At 37.3% G+C, this 20046-nt stretch overlaps 1 protein-coding gene across 8 annotated transcripts in view; it reads left to right on the top strand.

Moving 5' to 3' along the window:
• Positions 1-20046, top strand: part of Atp13a4 (ATPase 13A4) — a 125898-nt gene that overhangs the window by 37018 nt on the left and 68834 nt on the right. For 5 of the 8 annotated variants that reach the window (XM_070029847.1, XM_070029848.1, XM_070029849.1 and 2 more), the window contains 5 exons: positions 6329-6475; positions 10886-10956; positions 11047-11127; positions 12975-13044; positions 14956-15090. In XM_070029847.1, the coding sequence (XP_069885948.1) occupies positions 6329-6475; positions 10886-10956; positions 11047-11127; positions 12975-13044; positions 14956-15090 (504 nt within the window). The remainder of the gene's footprint in view (positions 1-6328; positions 6476-10885; positions 10957-11046; positions 11128-12974; positions 13045-14955; positions 15091-20046) is intronic. The other 3 variants (XM_070029852.1, XM_070029854.1, XM_070029853.1) reach the window with 2 other exon arrangements.

Genomic DNA, 20046 nt, shown 5'->3' with positions numbered 1-20046 from the left:
ATTCTGGATCCAGGCCCCTTTAACAACTCATTCTTTTGTCTCCTCTTGGCTGACATGTGAATCAGGCTAGAAGTAATAACTGAGGGTCCATTTCACAAGTTCAACTAGGGATTTTGGAGAATGTTGAGATTTTCTCATATGTTAAGACCTTGAAGAAGCAAAAGACTAACTCCCCATTGATGACGTTATGCTAGAGTGTTGTACACTAATGCCTCAAAGCATGATTCATGAAGACTCAGCATGTGAATGAAAGAAAGCTGCCTGGCACTTACTCTTGGAGTCTTCTTCATTTGATAAATGAAGAAATGGGACTTGGGTTGGTGGCACAATCTACTTGAGCTCATATGTGAGGGAGAGCTGAACTAGGACTTAGTCACACAGATCCTGGGTCCTGGTGCAGGGCCAGTCCCACTGAACTAAACTGAGATCAGTGGTTCTCAATATTAACTGGCATTAGAATAATCAAAAGGGCCTGCTAACCCAGACTGCTAGGCCCATTTCCTAGAGTTTCAGATCCATGAGATTAGGATTTGGGCTCAAGATTGCTGTTTTAATAAGTTCTCAGGTAATGCCTATGCTTCTGGTAAGAAAATAAGAAAGCACATGTTGAAAAACATTTCTATAAATATTCATAGGTCTCATTAATTAGCTCACTGTGTCCTTGGAAGAGGAAAAGAAATTTATGGCCCAGATAATAGGTATTTATATAGTCTCAAGAAGAATAACCTGGACTTAGCAAAGTTTTATCCATAAATACTAACACTTCTTATATGGGAGAGACTTATTTTATGAGAGATGTAAGTATTTATGAGAGGCGACATGTGAATCTAAGAACCAATGAGGCTCCTATTTACTAGCATGAGAAAAATAGAAACTCCCCCTGAAGGAACTTCCAACTACTCCCAACCAGTTCCCACAGGTCAACAGTTCTGCTGTGGTAGAAGCAGAGAAGCCTCCTGCTGTTTCCAACAGCATCTCAGCTGCTGGCAGTTAGATCAGGGCAGGAAGTGGAACTGGGCCAGGAGGTGGGAAGGAAAGGGAGGAAAACAAAGACTTGCAGAGGAAAACAAGTAAAAGGAAAATGAAAGAGAATGAGAGAAAAATCTACTAAGAATGAAAAAATAAATTAAAATGGCCACGCACTGACAGACCTTTGAAATCTGGAGTCAAACGTTTGACTTCTTGTCCTAGCACTTTCAGTTAGTTCATTCTCTAACTTCTCAGGACCTCCATTCCTTCACTGGGAAAATGGGGTTCGTACTTGTCCTTTCTTGAGCTGGTATGAGGATGAAGTGAGATTATGTAAATACATAAATGATTTTCAGACTGTGAAATACCCTTTTAAGTGTGTGTGTGTGTGTGTGTGTGTGTGTGTGTGTGTGTGTGTGTGTGTGTGTGTGTGTGTGTGTGTGTGTGTGTGTGTGTGTGTGTGTGTGCGCATGCGCGCGCGCGCTATTGCTTGGGTAGCTTACAAAGCTTCCCATGCAGAACAGTTTGCTGTATTTAAGGAACATCTCTGTCCAATGGCCCTGCTCATCTGGACCCTGTACCCACCTTATCACCCAGCAAGCTTGCCTCGCCCTCCCAAGACCTACGTGGGAGAATGTATCCCACCATATGACTCTTGAGTCTTCTTCCTCTAGCCAGGTGACATCTTCTAATTGTATGCTATCATTTGTGCAACTTGACATATACTAAAAAGACTCAGGAAGACACTGGTGGCTTCCTGGCAGCTGAGTACCACCACCCTGGTTCCTTCTTTGCTTCTGTGAAGTCTATTAAGCACCTCCCCTAATTTTACTGCTCCCCACTCACCCCAGAGCTAAGCAGACAGTCTCAAGGCACTCCCATCTTGCCTTTTCCATCTTGATTTCAACTTTAATTATTTAATTACCTGCTCTTGTGTGTCATTTCAAATGGATTTTCTCAGCCAGAGACTCTCCAAATAAATGAGGTCCTAAATTAGTCTTTAAGTAATTAGACAAGAACTCAATTATTTCAAACATTCTTACTCTTTGAAACTTAGATTAAAAATATGTTCTGGGCTTTCATGGTCTTAAAAGTCTGCTGTTAGGTTGTTTGCATTAAAATTACAACAACTTAAAAATGATTTTATTTGAATTATATTATAATAGCTAGATGGTAACAACTTTCCATTAAGGACACTTGGTGACTCCTACCTGAAAATTTGTTGCATATCTGTTCTTCATGTTATTAAAAAAATCAGTGCTCAGTATTTATCATCAATCTTGCACCGGTAAGATTACAGATCATTATGACAGATACTGATTAGGTTGTTATTTTCTAACGTTAAAAAAGTCATGATGTACTTACTGAAAATCTTTAGTATCCAATTTATTTTCAGTTCCCTCTTTCTTATTAAGCAGAAGATTTTTTTCCAAAAGATAAGAGTAATTACATTTTTTATTTCTATAAATTTTAAAGAGGCATTTTACTTATCATCTATTTCTGAATTTGAAGCAGTATTTGTGGCAATGTTATGTTTCTATGCAAATCACATGATTGACATTCATTGGTGGTTTGAATTAAATGCTCCTGATGATTTCCATAGCTTCCATCTTGGTTATAATTATAAACACATTTTCTCCTTCTTTGTTATTATATGTCACAGACTGTCAAAGCCTGTGATGTGTGCGCAGAGGAGAGCTGTGTGAGGGGCAGATATATAAGGCCTGACTTAAGGCACTTCATTTTCATGTTTTAACATGTTTTCCCCTTCAGTTTTAGTTGAAGATGTCAGGGCTAGGGAGCTTTAGTTCAAAATGTAGAAACTCTGCAAATTAGTCATGCAAGTGGCATCTTAAAGCCCACCAGTCCATCAAGAATCTCTTCAGTCAGCAATATTTGTGTTTACTGACCCCTTATCACTTTCCATTCCTACTTCTCTGAGGTGTTTTCTTTCACAACTCATGCTCTCCTTACCAGAATGACACCATTTTTCCATGCTTTTATTAATACTTTTTTTTCTGATATTGCCTTTCTCATATGCATCCACTTACTAACTCACTCAATAGGTATTTATGGAACACCAGCAAGGTATTGGACGTTGATATAGGTTCTGAACAGCATAGGTAGAAATCCCTGTCCTTACAAGTGACAGTCTAGTTAGAAATTAATGTTCTCTACCTCTATCTGTCTCTAGATATAGACACCATGCACAGTGATACCTGCTTGTGGTCTCAGACACTCTGGAAGTAGAGAGAGGCTTCTTCTAGTGTCCAGAGTTAGACTGACCCTCTTCTTTGAAAAACAAACTAAATGCAAAAGGGCTGAGGGCATAGTTAAAGTAGTAGAATGCTTGCCTAGCTGTGGGAGGCTCAGAATTCAATCCCCAGTAGCACAAAAAACAAAACAACTACTTATCAAAAAAATCTTCATTCCTCAACCATGTATTACCTTCTCTATTGTGTCTTTCTTGTTGATTCATTCCCTGTCCCAGATCTAGAGGGACTTATTCACCTGTCCTGCCTTCTCTTAGAGCTGTCTTTCTGACTATTGTGCTTTTCATGATGTGCCTTCATTAAAATTCCATGCATGATCCAGGGAAATTAGCTTTGTCATTAGCTGTCTTACAGATGAGGTTACAGAGAACAAGTTTACCACCGACTAAATATTGGGGCCAGGAATTCCTTTCATTTCTCCTTCCTTCAGAAATTCAATGAATTCCAGTTGGCACCATATATAGTGCTCATTCATGTGCAGGTGCAAGTCAGGGAAACATAATGACAAATAAAGACATCATTCATGGAGCTTATCAGATGGATGCACAAAAATCCAGCTATGAAAAGTGTTACCTAGGAGAGGTAGGCATTTATGGTCTGAGTACATACATTTAACTAAGCTAATAAAATCATAAAGACTTTCTTGAATTCCAAAAGGGTAAGAGTTAAAAGGTGATGAGAAGGACAGAAAGTTGACTTAGAACAAAGAACTTGAACCTAGTTCTAAGTCCTAAGGGTTTCCTCATTCTGTTACATTTCTGTCTATACTTTTCCTTCTGTTAGATTAGAGGTTGTTTGAAGATAGTGGTCACTGGCTTAGAGTTCCTCCTCTACAGAATCTAGCATGTGTGCTGTTCTTACTTCACTTAAATAAGCACATTGAATTGAATCTGTGATAAATAGTTTTATGGTTTCTAATAGTACCTTATTTCAAAGATACCAATGCAAAATGCCAGTGTTGAGGAAGTAGGAATATGCAATTGTATGTATCTTTTAGAAACACATTCTCTCTTCTGAAGCCCATAAGATGTATAGTTTTGAGGCCATTATTATTATTATTATTATTATTATTATTATTATTATTATTATTATTATTTAGAGTATGGAATCATATATTTTGTGATTTAGTTTGGAAAGTATTATATATGTGCTTTCCCATTTGGTCCTTACTTTTAGAAAGTCAGTTATTTTTTGTAGTACCATCCTCTTTGATGGGGCCAACCTTATATAACACTGAACTCTGTCCAAGTGTTTTCTACAGAGTTGGCTTGTTATTCTACCCTACCTAGAATATGTTCATCCATTTGTTGACTAAGTTACTAGAAATTTAGTCATCTTAAGTTACTCAGGCTCTGAAAGTAACTGCATAGGATTAATAATTTATTTATCAGTTTTTTTTGAGACAGGGTCTTGCCAAGTAGTTCAGATTGGTCTTCAACTTGAGATCTTCTTGCCCCAATCTCCCAAGCGCTGGGATTTCATGTGTGCATCATTGTGCCTAATTAATTTCACCAGATTTAAATCAAATTAATTCATCAGCTTTCAAATTTCTAGTAAGGTTGTTTTTCCTTCTCCTACTCTTTTCCTGTACCCTATTGTTTGTTGTTGGTATCTTTTTCTATTTCTTCCTCTGTCTCCTTCCCTCCCTTAGTGCTCTCTCTGTCTCTCTGTCTCTGTCTGTCTCTGTCTCTCTCTCTCCCCTACCTCCTGCTCAGAAGCTGTGCTAGGCCTGCCTGGAACAGAGACACATGTAAGACTTGGACCTTATCCACAGACTGAGAGGAGTGGTAAGAAGGACAGGCAAAGGGAAGACAAATCCTAGGAACTGGTTTTTGACCTGGGTGCTGAGGAAATGGTTGAGATGTAGCCATGTAAAGACTTTGGAGAGGAATGAGGGAATGTATTCCAGCTAAGGATGCAGCTATAGCATACACTAAGTGGAAAAGAGTCAATCTCCTGAGGAGGATCAATAGCTACAACTACTGTGATTTCTCCTCTCTCTCTTCCCTTTGCAGACTCTGCTCAGATCTATCTTCAAGGCACATATAGGTATGGTGGTGACTCACAATCCCCAAGCACTGACTTCCTGGAGTTGACTTCCTTTGTGATACTTCTTAGCTCCTTATGGTTGTCAAACTTCCAAGTGAGCTTTATGTTTAGACTTTACCTAATCAGATACTGACTACTATGATCACATAAACTTCTTAGGTATCATTGTGGTTCATCAAGACTGTACTCTTCTTAGTTCCCCTCCCCCCTTCCCTATCCTGTGGTGAGGTCATCAGTAAACTGCAAAAGGAGATGATTTCAGGTAGGTTCAATTCTTTTTGTGCCAACATCTTGATAGGTACATTTGGGTATGCTCCATATAAACTGTCAATGTTTCTCAGCCAATCAGCAGGTCTCCCTGAGGGAGAGAGAACCACAAGAAAGCAAGATGATTTAGATAAATTGTGAAATTACCTAGATGAGATGACCTTTGAGGTGATCTAGAAAAACTATGAGAATAAAGAGCATCCATTAATATTTACAGGAGGCAGCGTAGTGACAGGTTTGGGTTCTTATCCCCACTCCTGGTGAGAGTATGTTAAGGGGACTGCTGTGGAAGAGGTGGAATTTGTGCCAATAATGGGACTTGAACACAGGGCCTAATACCCTTCCTTAGCTTTTACTAGTACTTGAGTAATGTCTTGAGTTGCAGAAGAGGTAGAATTTGATGGGGATGATTCAGTTGATTTGGTTTCTACTTAAAGAGAATCACAGAAATCCTTGCTCATTTGTTCTCTGCCTGAGAAATTTTGCATATAGCTATAACCTTATGGATTGGAAGACAAGGGCAGAAATGAGCTCTCTTCTAAGAAGGTACCTTTCTCTCTCAAGCTTTGTTCTATGTGACAGTGCCTCATGTTTGTGTACAGATTCCCAGTGAAAATGACAAGCTTTTCCCCCTCTTGTATTTCCAAAGCATGTTCACTAACTTAATATACTTACAAAATTACCCATATAATGGTAATTTATTTTCAGGTTGAATTTTAGCATGATGAGTTCTCTTAACTTCATGGGGGTTTCGGTGTCTATTTCCTCAGGATGAATTCCAAACTTACTCTAGGAAAAAGGTATTATGGATCTACCTGTCACCATTAAGCAGCACATTTGGTCTCACTCCTGACCACCCTCTCATTACAGATGAGGAATACATCATAAATAGAGCCATCAGAAAGCCAGACCTAAAGGTAAGAAAGCTTACAGCTACTGCGGATGATAGACATTCAGCCTTTTCTCTCCTCAAATATTAAGATTAAATTCAGGTCCCCCAGTATGCCAGCCTTCATTTGACAGTGTACATCACTCTAAAGAGCATGGACATTATAGTCAGACAGAGCTCAATTCAATCTCACTATTATCCATCTAAATGGTGCAACCTTAGGCCAACTTCTCAACTCTGATAAACCTTAGTTTGCTCATCTATAAAATGATAATAATGTCTATCTCTAATATTAATTGGTGAAACTCAATAACTCCAAGAATTTAAATGTCAGGTCCATTGTAGATGGATAAATTGACTCTTTTAAAAAATTATTGTAAAGGTGATGTACAGATGGGTTACAGTTACATAAGTCAGGTAATAAGTTTATTTCTTTTTAAACAGTATTACCCCTATCCCTCATTTTTTCTCAGTTTTTCTCTCCCAATTCCCCTTTCCCCCCAGGTTGTATAGTTTATTTCCATGATAATGTCTAATGAATATCACTGATGAATTAGTTTACCCTTTGTCCTAGCATCTTTGTCTGAATGGTGATATGTACAACAGGGTTAATCTCATATTACATGTAACCATGGAGGAATATCCTAGGACATTTACTTATTCCAATTGAACTCAGACATTGAAATGTATTCAGGTTACTCCCTTTTGCCACGTTAAATGAGTACTTCTTGAATTATAACTAGCCAAGATTTATATTAGAAACACAGAAACTAGAACTCCTTCTCTTACATCTGTGAATGTATAGACAACGGTTTGAATTAGTTTTATGAACAGAAAGGTCACGTTTTTGAAATGATGAAAGTCAGTTGCTGAGTGGTGCTTCTTTTCTCAATTGTTATAACCCAGTTGTCTCAACTGTCCAGAATAAACCAAAACAAAATGGATCAAGCTTCTCCAAGGAGCAGATAGCCTAAATTCTTAGGTGGAGCATTTCACTTGGAGAAATAAGCTTCCTAAATCAGTCTATGGACATGGCCTCACAGTAGCATTTCCCTGAAGTTCTAGCATTTTAATTGTATCAAACAAATAAGTGGGAAGGAAAATGAAGAAAATCACAAATAGACAAGCAGAATGTGAGGAAGAGCAGGGTTCTTAGAATGAAAAATTTTGATCTCCAGGTTGGATGTCTCCATTTATCTACTTAGGACATTAGGAATTGATCTAGTTAATGGCTCCCTGAGTCTTGAGTTTCCTATTTATAAAATGAGGACCCAAAAATGTGAAGATGGATATTAAAGTGATTTGTGAGCTTCAACGAGCTGTATTTGAAACTTCATTACTGTCACAGCAGATGTTATGGACTCAGTCATTTTGACACTAATGACTGTAAGAATTCCAAGATGTTAACTATTTAGGTACTTTCATGACAGCAACTATGAAGCTATGAACTGAAGAGCTATGATTTTAGTGAAGGTCAAGAGGAGATCTAAGGACCATTGTGTAGGATTGCATGTGAAATGGACTCTCAGGGCTTCCGTGATAGGCAGAGTCTCTTACATGTTCCAATGAGTGTTCATTACTCCAGTTTCAAACTGAATATCAAATGGATATGTTTTAAAGTAATAAAGTATGTTGCAATCAATCTCACTGAAATAAATGCATTGGATGAAACTTAAAAAACTCATAGCATTTAATATACTTGTTTTGTAACTATTAAGTACGTATGGGCATGTCCTTGCTCTTCATAGAGAGGAGGCTGGGGAGAATAAATCTTCCTTATTCTTGAGTAGAAAGATGAAATTCACTGACAACAGGTGTTAGATTGCCTAGTTACTGTCTCCTGGTCTCAAGTTCCAGGAATTGAGCAAATAAATTCTAACCACTCTTTGTAAACCTTATTTTTTAACATCTTTTAATGGTTCCAAAGGCCCTGAGGGTGATGAGAAAGTTGATAAACTTCTAGTAAAGAGGCCTTACTGCTGGGGGAATCAGAAAGATGCTGAAAAGGTATAGACTGGAGTCATCCATCTCGCTGTGAAAAAGAGCTTCAGAAATGGTCAGAAGACCATTCCATTTCTTTTTCTTTTGTCCAAAACTGGGACTCGAACTCACTATCTCCTGCTTACTTTCATGCATTGGTTGACACCCTACAGACCTACTCATCTACTTCTTGCTGGAAATAAAACTTAACTAGTAACCTTTTTATTTCCCATTGATGACTTCATCTATGGATATTTTGTGTTTTATTGTGCTAATAATTCTCATTTCACAGCCTTTACATGTAGATTCTCAAACTGAGCAGGGAACCTCACAGTTTGTTTAATAATTCTTTTCAACACACAGTTCTGAGTTTATGAAATGAGGAAACTAGATAACTTTCCTTTATACATCTTAAAATCTGAAGTCAAAGGATTTTTCAGATCTTCTTCTGAGTTCAGCTTGGGTCTTTTATATCCTTGGGGATACTAAGCTCTGGGGCCAGATGGACCCGGAGCTAAGATGTCAGCCTTGTGGGTGACATAATCAAAATGAACTCCAGGTGCAAAATGAAGATGAAAATGATATCTACTCTACTCCAGGATGATGGGAAATACTAATGATAATGTGTGATAAACTCTAAAAGGCTCAGTAAATAGTAGCTCTGATTTGCAAAATAGTATATAGTAAATATACCATATAAATATACTTTATATTAAATGGTAAGTAGTAGCTCTATTTTTCAAAATCACAAGGAATACAGAAACTTAAATTAAGGGGTAAGGTAAGAAGTGAGAGTTTCCTCTGTGGGCCATGATAGCTAGCAAGCCCTAGGGTTGGTTAAGGCCAAATATTCTTTCCTCCTTTAGTGTGAAAGAAGCATTATTACCAGTGATAAATCATTTCAGTTGCACACTGAAAATCAATTGAAAATAGATTATAGTTTTAATAATTGATTTTGAAACCAATCTCATTGAAACACATCTTTTTTTTGTAAAAGGTTTTAAAATTACAGGGCTTAACACTCTTATCTGGGAAGTATCAAATATGTGCATCTGTCCAATGTGTCTATTAAGTAAGATCACAACTTGTTTGTCGTCAGCTAGGAGCTTAGAGATCTAAACGGTATTTCTAGTTGATGTACTTAAAAAAGCATTCTCTTTTTTATTGGATCAAAAATATGTTGGGTACTTATTTGCACCAACTAGATGTTCTTTCCAGTTTTAGAACTTATCTACTGGTCTTACTGATTATACTATTTGTAAGTGTAGAATACATAGAGAGGAGCTAAAATGGAATTTAGATATACTTTGGCCAGTTACTTCAACTTATTCCTGGGGAAACTAAGATGCTGGGAACTTTAGTTGAAGTTCTCAAAGACACAGGAAATTTTGAACACCAAACTGTGGCTGTATATTAGAAAAGAATTGTATCCAAGATGCACTGCAGACAAATTACATACTCTTGGCATTGAAACCCAGCCATCAATATGATTTAAGGCTCTCCAGATGTGTCCAGTGAATGGTCTGAGGTTATATCCATTGCTTGATAGCAAAATTTGAGGCTCAACTTATTCTCTTTGTGATTAGTGAGGTCACCAGTTTATAGAAGTTCAGATTCCTATATAAAGTCACTTAAAGAAATCAGAAGTAAGAAGGCAAAATTGTCATAAGCATTAATATTTCCTCTCCTTTCCACTGCCAGCAGTGACCTCAGAGACTCATTTCTTGGAACACATTTTCTTGCAATCATTTCTTCTTTCTCTCTTAGTATTTTTTGCTGGCCAACCTTTCTCAGTGTGTCTTCTATAGGTCATGCCATGAGGCTGTTACTTGTGAGATAAGGACCTCTGTGCCTATTCTAGCATTTGAGCCTGCTCAGAATTGAGTCCTACTTTATCTCTCCAGTTTAACTTGTGGTCAACTAAGTCTACTCTCTTGCCTTTCCCCCTCAACTAACTTGTGTCCAGTCTCTGAAATGTCCCTGCTCCTTCTCATCTGGGCAAAATTCTTCCAGTTCTTCAGTACTGCTGGTCAGATACCATCACCTGTATTGCACCTTCTATAACTTGCCCTACAACATTTTAAGACAATGGGTTTTGTTTTATTGTATTTTTATTTCTTTGACGTAGTATTGAGCTATGTATTATAATGATCTTCTCTAGAATATATTTGGTTTTCATATAAGGCTATAAAGTAGTAGAATACAGAGGCATTGAATTTGATTAATTCCTATATTTATCTGTGTAGTAGGCCCATGATCTAGGCAAATTAGATGATTTCTGAAAAGAATTTCATTTATGTAGCAAGAAAGCGCAGTCAGTTAGGAAAGGATAAACCCTTACATAAACACTCAGGATTCTCTCTTTACTTCTTTCATAAATGTATTGGAAGCCACTGAGTTGTTGCAGATTCTTTACTTTTCAAACTAGCAGTTTTCTTAGTAACTTTTCTTTTTGCAGGTGAGATGCATAAAAGTGCAGAAAATAAGATATGTTTGGAATAATTTAGAAGGACAGTTCCAAAAAATTGGGTAAGTTATTTTAATAATTCTATCCAAGGAAGAAAAATATTAGCTCAAAAATATTAGCAGTAACCTAAATCTTTCTCATCATTATTTTAGCTCTTTGGAAGACTGGCTCAGTTCTACAAAGATACATCTAAAATTTGGAGCAGGTCTGACAACAGAAGAGCAAGAGATTAGGTACTATGCGTGTTGTTGTTTATATTAACTCAAAAGGATTATTACTGGTTAAATAGGGAACCTCGTAAGTACTTCTCTTAACTGTCGGATATTTAAATCTCCATAATGTTATCTCACACATTTTCAGAGTAACCCTTGGGTGAGGTAGATCAGGCTACCTTCTAGGATATAAAGTGGAATCTGAGGTTCAGAGGGGTGTAATGGCCTGAACAGTGTTACACAGATAGGACAAGATAGAGGAAGAACCTGTCCTACACTTCTGATTGCAGGTTTAATATACTTTCTACTCTACATGATGCCTCTCAAGGTTATGATAATAATAGGGTTGAGTCTGTTTTGATCGTAATCAGGGAATACATATAATATCATGCTAATACAGTTAAGTAGTAATTATAGAGCATCAAAACAATGCCTTGGAAGATGTGTAGCTCCGCAGTTCCAAATCAATTACTAGCAGAGAAACAAGGACTAGGGAGGATTCTTGAATGTCAAGAGTCTCAGTAGCTTTGAGCAAATGCTGTCTTCTCTTTGGGCCTTCATTACTCAATTGTGAAAAGGCGGAGAAGGGCTTTTGGTCCTAATTTTCTATGACTGTACTTCCCTTTCTGTGACTGTACTTCCCTGAACTCCATTTCTAGCACATTGGAAAGACCTGGAGAGCCTTTTAGCATCTGAATTACCCAAGAGCTTATTAGAAATGCAGAATTTCAGAGCACACCTTGATTTTACTGACTCAGAATTTCATCACCCTGATTATCTGTGTTTATATTAAAGGTTGAGGAGTGCTGTTTTTAATATGTTCAGCAAAGCTATTTGATCTCAGTATCTACGAGAAAGGCAAAACCAGTGTGCTTAGTGCTCTCCCTAGCAAAATTTCATCTAACACGTTGTTCTTCTGCAAGATCAAAGAAACATATCAGTGAGTCTTCAGTTAAATGGGTATCTAATTCTGTGTTTTGGGCTATTTTTGAGAGTCCAGACCTTTCCATTCACATTAAAATATTTTGTGTACTTCTGAGGACTTCTAAACCAGGGTGAGAAAATAGTTACAGTATTTTCTTTTTTTTCTTTTTTTTTTTTTTAAATTGTATTTTATTTTATTTGAGAACATACTGTACAAAGGGGCTACAATTACATGGGCAGGATAATGGATACATTTCTTACCAAGCATTGCAGCCTCCTCCTTTGTTTACCCTTCACTTCCCTTCCCCGCCTCCCACAGTATTTTCTTGTTCCTAAAATCCTGGATTATCTTATTCTGTTAAATCTTAATGATAGTCTTGTTTTATCTCCATGGAGTCAGAGATGGGGGAAAACCTAGCTAAGAACACAGAAACCCTGAAGCTACTTGAACAAGACAGTGGGTAATATTAGACCCCTAAGTTACAATCTAGAAAAATATTGGAGAGAACTGAGGTTAATGGAAGTAATATGTGCATCTTTATTGTTTTTGCACCACGGAACCCTACCATTCCTTTGTGATGGTCCTTTTGAAGAGGAGAGCACTCTACCACGTCAACCATAGCTCCACTTTCAGGTTTTTGGTAGTTAGTTGGAGAGAAGAATCTCACATACTTTCCTACACTGGCTGGCTTCAAACCATGTTCCTTAGCTCTCAGCCTCCTAAGTAGCAATAACCACCTAATTAAAGTCATGTAGCATGACTGTCCAGCTTTTCCCATGTGGATTTTGAAAAGAATTAGAATGTTATAGCACAAGGGATGCTTCAGTCAATCCCAGAAATGAGAAAGGGAACTTGGAATAGAATCTTTTCTGAATGGGCAGAATAGAACCTTTCTGGAATTGTCACTCTGAGTGACTGAGTGATCTATGATCTCTCCTTGTAGGAGGCTCATATGTGGGCCTAATACTATTGATGTGGAAATCACACCTATCTGGAAACTGCTCATCAAAGAGGTAATTGTTCCAGTATTTCTTTTGGTGTTGGATAGAAAACAAAGACATTTTGGTGCTAGTCAAACTATCAGAAATGCTACTTGTTATTAAGTAAAATTGGGGGATATTAAAGAAAGAATGCCAGGCATATTTTCTTCTTCTTCTTTTCCTTCCTTCTCTATTTCTCTCCTTCCTTCCTTCCTTCCTTCCTTCCTTCCTTCCTTCCTTCCTTCCTTCCTTCCTTCCTTTCTTCCTTTCTTTCTTTCTTTCTTTCTTTCTTTCTTTCTTTCTTTCTTTCTTTCTTTCTTTCTTTCTTTCTTTCTTTCTTTTCTTTCTTCCTTTTTCCTTCTCTCCTTTCTTATCAGTCATGGGCTTGAACTCAGACTGTCCCTGAGCTGTTTTGCTCAAGGTTATGACTCTACCACTTTGAGCCACAGCTTCACTCCTGGGTTTCTGGTGGTTAATTGAACTTAAGAGTCTCACTGACTTTCCTGCCTGAGCTAGCTTTGAACCATGATCCTCATATCTCAGTCTCTCAGTAGCTAGGATTACAAGCATTAGCCATCAGTGTCCAGCTGAGGCATATTTTCTTGGTAGCTCCTATTTATTGCTTTAAATTCCTCTTTTGCATAGTACCTGACATAATATGACCTGGGACCTTCATGTGACTACTTATTACTTGGTGACTTGGAAGAATGAAAGGTTCCTGTTTTCTTTTTTTTTAATACTCTGCTGCTTAGCTTGTTTCAACTTCATGAAACTAAAGTAAGAGCTTTTTTAAAAAGAGAAACCAATAATCTTTTTCTTAGACAACATGTACAATTTCTTCAACACCCAAAGCTACAGGAAATAAAACTTACCTTCTTGGTTTTGTTAAGTTATAATGATTTCAGTGTATGTATAAGAGGGAAACAGGATGTAATCAGCATTTATTACTAGGTTAATTTTCTCAGTTTCTCTTTTGAAATTCCATTACTAGGCTTATCTTTATTTTTCTTCTCTCTAAGACCATATAATAGTACTCTGGGCCATCATCTATTCTCCACTTCCATTGTTCCTTGTCTCAAAAATATGGGTAAATTCAAAGCACTTTCTTAATGTTTTTGCACGCTTTCCAGAGTGACTGAAAGCAAGCAAAACAAACTCCTAGGGAAAGGTTTGGTGTTGGCCTTTCTTAACCACAGGCCAGGATTTCCATTCCCATTGATTAGACTGATGGCGAACAAGTTGAAGACATAGTTGTTTTTAACCATAGCAGTATTACAGTTGTTGGAGCTAACATCTGTTCTCTCCCATGTGCTCCACCTAGACTGACTTGAACCACTTTCATTCTGCTCAGCTCTATACGCATGGAAAAATGTAAAGTTCCTTAAAGACATTGGATATAGCAGCTCTCTGGTCATAGAGAGGAACTATAGACTAGAAAGTGACTTTGTAAAATCGAACCAATACTTTATCTTTCTGAAGGCCAGGAAATGTAGATTGGAGATGTCCTATCTCCATAACCAGTGATGATTGTAATCTTGGCGCTACTCAGTAAATTGTAGCAGAGATTAAATTAAGTTCTCTGGATCAGAACATGTTACGCTATTTAAGTCTTGATTTGGTGACAAGTCTTGATTTGGTGACAAGTCTTGATTTGGGCAAGTTTTTCAAGATCCAAGCTTAGTTTCTTTATCTTTACAATGGAACTAAGTATTAACTTTTGGTGTATGGGGGTAATTATGAGGATGAAAAGAGCCAATTCAGGTAAAGTTGCCTAGCTCAGTGTCTATACATTAAATTCCTGATAGAGTTTAATAAAAAAGAAAACTAGCTTTATTGTGTGCAATAATTAATGCCATGATTATGGTTATAAAAACAAGTTAATAAACAGCTCTGTGTGAAGCCTAAACATCTCCTTTGTCTTCCTGTGTCATTATTTGCCCACAGGTTCTAAATCCATTTTATGTATTCCAACTCTTCAGCGTCTGTTTGTGGTTCAACGAAGACTACAAGGAATATGCTTTTGCCATCATACTCATGTCCATCATTTCCATTGCTTTGACAGTGTATGATCTCAGGGAGGTGAGTTTCCCCATGACTCCTACAGTCTCAGAAAAAGAGCAGAAGTAACTCCACTGTCATTTCCTCAGAAAGATGCATCATGAAATTGTCATTGTCTAGTCTATGCTAAACTAAACCATGTTTGTAAATATCTGGCACACACAACTGCCAATGTTTAATACAGTAGTTATTTTCTTCCCTCACATCTCAAGTCCTAGTCTTTCTGATGAAGGACTCTGGTCAGTATGAACTCCTTTCCCCTTTATGTTGGAATGGTATTCATTTGTCAAAGCTCCATTTAAAACTGTTGAGTTTCTTTATTGCCTTTATTATCAGGGTATCAGGTGAGGCTGGAAGAAAATTGCACAAACTGATTAGTTGATCTCACTGTAAATCCATGAGTGCAAACCTTCTGTATATCTCTGATCAAGAAATTTCCCATTCTCTGAGATTAAGTATTCTCAAAGCATTGTCTCCCTTTAGTTTCCTGACATACCCATTTTTCCATTGTCCACTTTTCCTCTAAATCAGTAGATAATCTCACTATTCATTTCACAGAGATGATGGGAACCCAAGTTAGGAATTTGCTCAACTTCTTGCTCTCCCATTGTGAACTGATTTCTCCTGTAGCCCTGCCTTTTCTCCCCAATCATCATAATCATCCAGACATCATGCCTTCTTTCCCACCTTCTTGGGGTTACAATATAGTCCATTAGTGACTCCTTTCCTCTTCCTCTCCCCAAGAGCCTTCTCATCAATGCTAAAACATTCTCAAACTTCTCCAGACTTCAAAACAAAGCTCAACACAGTCTTTCCCTTCTTCTCCCCCCATACTTCTACCTTCAGCTTCTCTTGGACCTTTCTTCAGTTTGAAAATGTCTTGAGTCTTTCTGGTCACTCTCCTCAATTCATCATTTTGGTTCATTCCTCCTTTCCATTATCATTTATGATGATTTACTTCCTTCTCACGACTCCATTTAACCACTCTTGGTAAGATCACCTTTACGATCTTAAAACCCACAGTTTTAAATTTAAAACAATTAACTAGCTAGAATTTTTCCTTAATAGCAGTGTCAATATATGGTAAAAATACATGGTAAAAATAAAAATTCCAACATTAAGGATTTCTCCCAGTCAGAATTTCCTAGTACCCAGGTTACCTTTTCAGAAGAATCTACTGGGACTAGATGTTCTGTATACTTTGAGTAATATTAAATACATATGAGTTAATTTGTTTTCTGGAACAGAAATATATTATGTAGATACTAAGTATGCTCTTTTGCACTTGCATTCTTTTTACCTAATATATCTATCTTGAATATTTTTCCATACCACACACACACACACACACACACACACACACACACACACACACACACACACACACACACACACACATATTTGTTTTTTGTTAGTAGTGGGGCTTGAACTCTAGGCCTGGGCGCTGTCCCTTAGCTCTTCAGTTCAAGACTAGTGCTCTACCACTTGAGCCACAGTACTACTTCTGGCTTTTTCTCCTTATGTGGTGCTGAGGAATCGAATCCAGGGCCTCATGCATGCAAGGCAAACACTCTATTACTGAGCCAACTTCCCAGCCCCTGACAAATATATTTTGCCATAGTTTATAAGTCTGCTATTAATGGAGTTTTTAAGATTGTTTCTAGTCTTTCTCTTACTAAATCAATGCTGCAATGAGGATATTTGCATATTTACTTTTTATAATTTACATGTATATGCATATATAGAAATACTTTGCATAGATAAATTATAAAAAGATGTAAAATAAACATTTATAAAGCAAGTAAATATAGTACATATGTATCTATATTTATATTGATATGGGAATATAATATTTCTATAATTGGAATGATTTAGTCTTAAGCCAGCCAAAGTACATTATTTTAATATTTGTTCTCAGAATGGCTTTTTAAAAAGTAAGGCCAGTTTGCATTCTTCCTGATAGTAGATAGCTATTGCCTTTATCTTTGCCAATGTAAGTGTAATAGAATTCTATAACTTTGATGGCATATTTTCCACTCTAAGTTGGGTGGTTTTTTGTGTTTTAAGCTATCTGCATTTCTCTTACCATAAAATATTTATATCCTTTATTACTTTTCATTGGATTGCTGACATTTTGCAGTTGATGGAGTGGGCATTTTTGTTGTTCTTGTTGCCAGGCCGGGATTTGAACTCAGGGCCTGGGTACTGTTCCTGAGTTTTTGTGTTCAAGGCTAGTACTCTACCACTTGAACAACAGCTGCACTTCCAGCTTTTTGGTGGTTAACTAGAGATAAGAGTTGCATGGACTGTCCTGACTTGGCTGGCTTTGAATCACAGTCTTCAGGTCTTAGCCTTCTGAGTAGCTAGGACCACTGGCACCCAGCTGGACTTTTTTTTAGTGCATGTTTTACTATAGTTCTTGGCTGTGTCCAAATGTTTGTTGCATTCTTTGTGAAGAATTCTTTTCCTTTGGCCTCATTTATAGCTGCTCTTCATCCTTTCCAATTGCTCTTTTCTAGCTCTTCAAGCTCACCTTCCTCTCTCTGTTTATTTTTTGTTTTTTTAAAATACATTTTTATTGTAAAAATAATGTACAGAGGGGTTACAATTACATGAGTAAAGTAATGAGTACATTTCCTATCAAGCATTGTTACCTCCTCATTTGTTTTTCCCCTACCATCCCTGCCCTCCTCACCTCCAGAACTCCTCCCTCCTTCCCCCCCCCCTCCAAGTTGTAAAGTTCGTTTTCAACATAGTGTCTTGTACATCTCATTGTTGCAATGGGTCAACCTGTATCCCTATTTAAGCATTTTATTTTTTCCCTTCCCCTCCCCAAATTTGAAAAGTATATATACAAGATACAGGGCACCGGAATCAAATACAGTGACAACAGGGGTTATACCATGGGGGAAGAACAACAAAAGAAACAAAAAAATCCAATAGTAAATTATAAGTATGTTACAAACAATAGCAAGAAAGAAAAAAAACAAGTTGTGTCCCTGTCTTGGGGTTCATTTTGCTTAACATCATCTTATATGGTCATATGCACATAGCTTTTAACCTTTTCTACTTGTCCTACACATGTACTAGATATTGCAAATAAGGGAAACCATGGGACCTATGATTCTTTGGGTCTGGCTTACTTCACTTAATATAATTTTTTCCAAGTCTTTCCATTTCCTAACAATGGTGCGATGTCATTCTTTCTGATGGAGGCATAGAATTCCATTGTGTATATAGACCACATTTTCTTGATCCATTCATCTACTGAGGGGCATCTGGGTTGGTTCCATATCTTAGCTATGGTAAACAATGCCGTGATAAACATAGTTGTGCTGGTAGCTTTAGTAGACCCTTGCTTGTAATCGTTTGAGTAAGTGCCCAAAAGTGGGATTGCTGGGTCATAGGGGAGCTCTATGTGGAGTCTTTTGAGGAACCTCCATACTGCTCACCAAAGAGGTTGAACAAGTTTACACTCCTACCAACAATGCAATAGGTTTTCCTTTTTGCCACATCCCCTCCAACATCTGTAGTTATTAGATTTCTTGATTATAGCCATTCTAACTGGGGTGTGGAATCTCAGTGTGGTTTTTATTTTTGCATTTCTTTTATGGCTAGAGAAGTTGAGCATTTCTTCATATGTCTATTGGCCATTCTTATTTCCTATTCAGAGAAGTTTCTCTGTAAGTCTTTAGCCCACTTATTTAGCCCACTTTAGCCCACTTATTTATTAAACAACTGCCCAGTTGTTTCTTTGAGGATTTGTTGTTGCGGGATTTAACTTTTTGAGTTCGAAGTGTATTTTAGATATAAGACCCTTGCCTGTTGTATGGCTAGTGAAGATCTTCTCCCAATCCATGGGCTTTCTATTGATCTTGCTAGCTATGTCCTTTGCCATACAGAAGCTCTGTAATTTCATGCAATCCTATTTGTCCAATCTTTCTTTGATTTGTTTGTGTTTCTGTGTGTCTATTAGAAAAAATTTGGCCTGTGCCAATCTTCCTGTAATGTTCAGGATGTCTGCTTTGACTTTGAGGTCTTTGATCCATTTGGAGTTGATTCTGGTGCAGGGTGATATGTAAGGATCTAGCTTTAGTTTTCTACAGGTGATTAACCAATTTTGCCAGCACCATTTACTGAAGATGCTGTTTTTCTTCCATTCTTTTTTTTAGCTCCCTTATCAAAGATTAGGTGGCTATTGGTCAGTGGGTTCATTTCTGGGTTTTCAATTCTATTCCATTGGTCCTGAGATCTGCTCTTGTGCCAGTACCAAGCTAATTTGATTACTATGGCTTTGTAGTAGAGTTTGAAATTTGGTATTGATATTCCTCCAGCACTGTTCTTTCTGTTAAGGGTCGTTTTTGTTATTTGTTAGTTTGTGTTTTAAATGGCTGACTCCAACCAGAGCGATTTGAAAATGCATATGATGTAAAAGCTCCATATTCTCCCCTTCTACTTGACCAACTCTTTTTTATTAGCTTCTTGCACATTCTTTCAAGAAAAGTTTTTAGTCAAGTGATGCAAATATAAACACATATATTTATTCTTTTATATGAAAATTAAATTATTTTCTCCCTAGCTATTAAAAAATCACTCAAGTAATCTTAAGTGAGTACATGAGAGGTTCCTCATGATTTTAATAGCTGTCTATACAGTGATTTCTAAGAGGCATGTGCTAATAATGGCTTTCAAATTTAACTATATCAGTTCTAAACATCACTTGTGATTTCCAAAGCACTTTGATTCTACCTTCATGTCCCAAACTACCTTACCTCAGCACATCTGACATGGAACCAAACTCTCCTTAATCTGGTATTAAGGTTTACCTATTGTGATAGGATGTAGTCCATCCAACTGCAGAGATGGAAACCCTGTTGTTACCAAAACTTTCTCTCTCAATAATGTAGTAAGCCCTACTGATCCTCCCTCTTACACAGAACTTGGCACCACTCATTTTTTCTAGTCCTCTATTTGGTT

Source organism: Dipodomys merriami, unplaced genomic scaffold (genome assembly GCF_024711535.1).
Source record: "Dipodomys merriami isolate MVZ:Mamm:240054 unplaced genomic scaffold, mDipMer1.0.p SCAF_2, whole genome shotgun sequence".
In the NCBI taxonomy this organism is placed as follows: domain Eukaryota; kingdom Metazoa; phylum Chordata; class Mammalia; order Rodentia; family Heteromyidae; genus Dipodomys; species Dipodomys merriami.
This window is presented reverse-complemented; position numbering and strand designations above follow the sequence as displayed.